Genomic DNA, 5,899 nt, shown 5'->3' on the forward strand with positions numbered 1-5,899 from the left:
TATCAGCTATCACAGTCTTTCCTCAAATCATCTAAAGAGTACTGTACATATGTGGTATGTAACGCTACAAACTCTTCATTATCGAAAAACTGTGCTTTAGATTTCAATGAGGAAAATGATGCAGATGATGAAGGAGAAATATGGTACAACCCCATTCCTGAGGATGATGACCTTGGTATGTCAAGTGCCTTGAGGTTTGGTGAGGTTGACTCTGCTGTTCTGAAGCTCCCTGCTGTCAATTTAAGCATGTTGTCTGGCAGTGACCTGATGAAAGCAGAGCAGCATACTGAAGACTCGCTGTGCTCTTCCGAACATACAGGTGATATTCAGAGCACATGGTCAAATGGAATGAATCCTATGGATCCTGCCCGTTCCACAGAATTTGTGCAGCAGTACAAGCAAAGGCTAGGACACAAGACACAAGAAGGTGTAATGGTAGAGGACAGTCCTATGTTGAAATCTTTTGCAGGTAAAAATGATCATATATCTGTCTTTTCTTTCTTCTTCCATTTTTCAATTATTTGATAGTAGCTAAAACTAAATATAAAAGATGTTTGTTATACTTTTTCTTGTGAATATATTTTCATGAAAATAAAACTCAAAAAGGTTTATAAACATTTTAACGTACATGCTGGTTTAATTATTACTATCACAGACTTGATCTTTGTTTTATTTTATTTTTTAAGAAAAGGTCTCACTCTGCCACCCAGGCTAGAGTACAGTGGCACAATCATGGCACACCGCAGCCTTGACGTCCAGGCTCAGGTGATCCTCCTACCATAGCCTCCTGAGTAGCTAGGACTATAGGTGCCTGCCACCATGCCCAGACAATTTTTGTATTCTTTTGTAGAGACAGGGTTTTGCTTTGTTGACCAGGCTGGTCTAGAACTCCTGACCTCAAGCCATCCACCCACCTTGGCCTCCCAAAGTGCTGGGATTATAAGCGTGAACCATTGTGCCTGGCCACAGACTTGACTTTATAGTCCAGTGTGCTTTAATATGCCAATCCTTTGAGATAGTAATTGCTTGTCTATTAGTTGGAAGCAAGAAATCATAGGGAGTTGAAGAAAAAGTAAGTCTTATTTTGCTTCATTCATTCATTCATTCATTCATTTACACCTGGCCTGGCTGCAGCTGAAAAGTTTTATTTTTAGTGTATCAGTGGTCATTAGTTTGTGTTTGTTATGCCTAAGTTTCCTCATGAGCAAAAGAAAGAGAGAAGAGAGAAAGAAATGAGAAGTAGAAGTAAGGCCCTTGCAAATAGGTGCTACAGTAGTTATGGAACTGAAAAATGAAGTAATTGAAGTTTTATGTAGATTAAGTTGACCCATGTGAAAATAAGTGCTACAGTAGTTATGGAACTGAAAAAATGAAATAATTGAAGTTTTATGTATATTAGGTTAACCCATTTGAAATTGCAGATATTCAAAAGTTTTTGATCTGCAAAAATTGCCTTTAATTTTCTGATATGCTTCTTTTAGTCCCTGACACAGTACGCAGGAAACAGAACGTAAGGCACATTTGCTTGCAAATATCAAGTGTAGAATAGAAAGCAGTTCTGTTTTATATCAAGTCATTTTAATTTACAGAATTTCAAATGATGCAGAATATTTAAAGATGTGGGGTATAGGAGATGCTGTCAGTGCTTTGTCTTATATCCCTTGGGTTTTATTACTTACTTTTTAAATGGGAGAAGCTTATTTCCAGACACCAACATCTTCATCTCTGCTTAAGGACTTTCTCTGAAGTCTTAGAGAATCTCTCTGCAGGGCAGCCTGGGCGTGCCTCTCAACCAGTGCCTGACAAGAGCTGGTATAGAACCACCTCAGCTCCCTCAACCCTTGGGCAGAATAATTCTGAGTTCATATTCTATGTTGTTTTCCAGAGTTTTCTCATGAGGTCAAGCTCCAGTTGCCCATAGTGATAGCAGGCTTAATAATTCAGCTTGAATTTTCTGCTGAATTTTCTCAACTCCCTCGCTGTTGTTTCTGTATTTTGCAAATAAACTACTTACATTTGAAACCTTTTCTCAGGGACATAGAAAGGTAGAGTAAATGTATATTAAGAGAAAAAGCAAGTTCCAAAACAATGTGTACTATATGATGGCAATTTTGAAAGAAAAGCTGAAAGCTATCCTGGAAATGTTAAGTGTCTTTTTGTTTATTTGTTTTTATTTTTTTCTGAGTGTTGAGATTGAAGGTAATTAAATTTTTTCTTTGTGCATTTCTAATTATAGGATAATTCTCCAGAGTGAATGTGTGCTTCTTTTGTAGTCCGGACGGGGAGAGAAATAAATACTATATAAAATAGTAATTTGCAATGCAGATTGTGATCAGGGTGGAGTGATAGGGAAGGCTATAGTATCACAGTGATGGATATGGAATAGTTCAGAGAAGGCAAGAGAGTGTAAGGATAAAAGCAAAGATAGAAAGTTGGTGTTCATGAAGTGACACACACCTTGATTTAAGTGACTATCCTTAAACTTTTTTTTTTTAATGTTTGTGGCAAATTGTGAACCCGGAAAGACTAACATTTTTTTTTAAAAATATAACTTAAAAGTATGGTATATCTGCTTTTTTTACTATCTCCTTTTTTACTGTCATTCTTCTCATATATATTTAATTAAAATATATTTATAATTATAAATATATATTATAAATATTAAATATTTCATTTAATATTGTAAAATATATGATTATAATATATAATTAAAATATTTTTTGGTCAAAAATCCTAAATTGACCAAAAGAAATATATAGACAGTTTATTTATAAGTCGTCTTTTTTTGTTGTTTTATTTTGGTGGAAAAACCATTACCTAAAGTGATCTGTTTCTTAGCAATATTGGCAGAAAGCTCTTGAGAAATTGGCAAAGAAAATGGTTGAATTTCAAAATAATTTTTGATCAGAGAATTGGAAAGCTAATTCATCCTAATACAATTATGACTTGTTTTTTCCTGATTAACTTCCAGATATATATGTATTTTTTTTTTTTTTTTTTTTAAGACAGGGTTTTGCTGTGTTTTGCAGGGTGGAGCACAATGGCACAATCACGGCTCGCTAGCCTCCCAGCCTGGGAAACACTGGACCTTCCCGGCTCAACCAGTCTTCCCACCTTGGCTTCCCTAGTAGCTGGGACTATAGCTCACCACCACACCTGCTAATTTTTTTGTATCTTTGGAGACATGGGGTTTTGCCATGTTGTCTAGGCTGATCTTGAACTCCCATCTGCCTCAGCCTCCCAAAGTAATGGGATAACAGTGAGCCACCATGACATATATATATCTTTTATGTAGTTGCAATCATAGTGGACTTTATTTTTTATTTTTGCTATTTTTACTTGGTATCTTCATCTTGCATTGTTACATGTAGAGTAGTATTGTTTCTCAAGCATTGTAGTACAGTATTTAGCTGGGTTGATGTGCCCTAATCTATTTGACTGTTTGCTTAATGTTAGGTGTTGATAGATTGTTTCTGGTGCTGTTGCAGTGATCTTCATAATAATATTTTTTACTTCATTCAGAACAATTACCAGGATCATTACTTGGTGTTTATGGCTGGTAATTATTATTGTTAATTTCTATATTGCATTTTCTACAAAGTTTGCCAGTTTACAAGACAACTAACAATTGGTTATTCATTTATTCACTAAATATTGAGTTCCTGCTATGTACCAGTTACTGTTCTAGGTGCTGAAGGAGTATGCCAGTTTCACTCGACTCTAGCCTAGTTCATAAATTTATATTTAAAGATTTTTACTTTGTACCTTCTTTTTAAAGAGACTATGTGATTTGATTAGTATAGTTGTAGTTTAATTTTAAGCGACTGTGGAATTTGGTAATATTTTGGCTCTTGGGGTTTATAAAAACAAAGCATTTGGCTTTAATAAATTCAGTCTTATCTGCAGTAGAAGTTGCTATCATGTACAGTATTTCATTTTAATAATTAGTTAAGGACTTCAGTAGAAATTACTTACAATATGTTAAAAAGAGTCAAATTTTTAAATGTGATAATGTATTTAATCTAAAGCAATTTAATATATTGGATAGCTTTTCTAGGCTGTGATAAAATAGACAGGTTGATGTTTATAGACTAAAGCAGGACCCTGATTAACTCTAGAATGTTTGAGACTATTAAGCCAGTAGAATTGTACTATAATTTTAGTACAAGGGGATGCTTTATCCAGTTTATCAAACACTCCATTTTCTATTATCTTCTTACTAGAAAAGCCCTGTAGGCATACTTAAAATAGGTTTTTCTCTATAAAGAAACTACTTATTTGTCACTGGGACACATAGGGGTGGAGGGAGAATATTAGTACTTTTTGAAGAAAGATCATTTGTTGATTTTTAAAATGAATAAATACTTTTTCTCATTTTAATTGTGAAATATTGTGTTACATACATTAGTTTTTGATGTGAGGTTATTAGATCTTTCTCTATAAGGAATAGACAAAGTATGAAAAATTAACTTAAATTTTAAATAATTGGGATAATGCAGTATTCTGCTTGAGTATCACGATGGAAGTTGAGCTGAACTTCTAATGAAATCTCCCCATTAAGATGAATAAGAGAAGAATTTCTGCCTATGTGGGAGCTTGTTTAGTTGATGGTTTATAAAATAAGAATAAAAGTAGAAATCAAAACATACTGCTTTATAATATATTTTTCTTTCTTTCTTTTTTTTTCAAGGTTCAGGGATCCTGGCTGCTACAAATAGTACTGAATTGGGAATTATAGAACCATCTTCTCCAAATCCTAGCCCTGTGAAAAAAGGCAGTTCAATTAATTGGTCTTTGCCAGATAAAATAAAATCTCCACGAACTGTGAGGAAACTTTCCATGAAAATGAAAAAGTTGCCAGAATTTAGCCGAAAGCTAAGTGTTAAGGGAACATTGAATTATATAAACAGTCCAGATAACACTCCTTCTTTGTCTAAATATAACTGCCGAGAAATTCATCATACTGATGTTCTGCCCTCTGGGAACACAACCACAGCTGCTAAGAGAAATGTTATAAGCCGATACCATCTTGATACCAGTGTATCCTCCCAGCACAACTACCAGAAGAAAAACTCTATGAGTTCTAAGTATTCCTGCAAAGGTGGTTACCTTAGTGATGGAGACTCACCTGAACTTATAACTAAAGCTAGCAAACATGGATCTGAAAACAAATTTGGAAGAGGAAAAGAAATAATTTCAAATAGTTGTAGCAAGAATGAAATAGACATTGATGCTTTTAGGCATTATAGCTTTTCTGATCAACCTAAGTGTTCACAGTACATATCTGGGCTCATGAGTGTACATTTCTATGGTGCTGAGGATTTAAAACCACCTCGGATAGATTCAAAAGATGTCTTTTGTGCAATTCAGGTAGATTCAGTAAACAAAGCAAGAACAGCTTTGCTCACATGTCGAACAACATTTTTAGACATGGATCACACTTTCAACATAGAAATTGAAAATGCACAACATTTGAAACTAGTAGTATTCAGCTGGGAACCCACTCCAAGAAAAAATCGAGTTTGTTGTCATGGAACTGTTGTTCTTCCCGCCTTATTTAGAGTGACAAAGACTCATCAATTGGCTGTCAAACTTGAACCTAGAGGTCTTATTTATGTGAAAGTGACTCTTATGGAACAGTGGGAGAATTCTCTTCATGGACTAGACATAAACCAAGAACCAATAATATTTGGAGTTGATATTCAAAAAGTTGTAGAGAAAGAAAATATAGGACTGATGGTGCCCCTTCTGATACAGAAATGTATTATGGAAATTGAAAAGAGAGGCTGTCAGGTATTATCTTACTATGGTTCTCTACTACTTCCTTTATTGATTGATTAATTGTAAGTCTTGGGGGAAGGAATTCAAAGTAATGTAAAAAAATCAAATTTAGATATTT

At 34.4% G+C, this 5,899-nt stretch overlaps 1 protein-coding gene across 1 annotated transcript in view; it reads left to right on the forward strand.

The window, feature by feature from the left end:
• The window catches only part of SYDE2 (synapse defective 1, Rho GTPase, homolog 2 (C. elegans)), a 43,621-nt gene that overhangs the window by 12,294 nt on the left and 25,428 nt on the right, over positions 1-5,899 (forward strand). Inside the window, exon 3 of the mRNA XM_011982122.1 lies at positions 4,691-5,793. Within this exon, the coding sequence (XP_011837512.1) occupies positions 4,691-5,793 (1,103 nt within the window). The remainder of the gene's footprint in view (positions 1-4,690; positions 5,794-5,899) is intronic.

The sequence above is a fragment of the Mandrillus leucophaeus genome, unplaced genomic scaffold, assembly GCF_000951045.1.
Source record: "Mandrillus leucophaeus isolate KB7577 unplaced genomic scaffold, Mleu.le_1.0 Scaffold235, whole genome shotgun sequence".
In the NCBI taxonomy this organism is placed as follows: Eukaryota; Metazoa; Chordata; class Mammalia; order Primates; family Cercopithecidae; genus Mandrillus; species Mandrillus leucophaeus.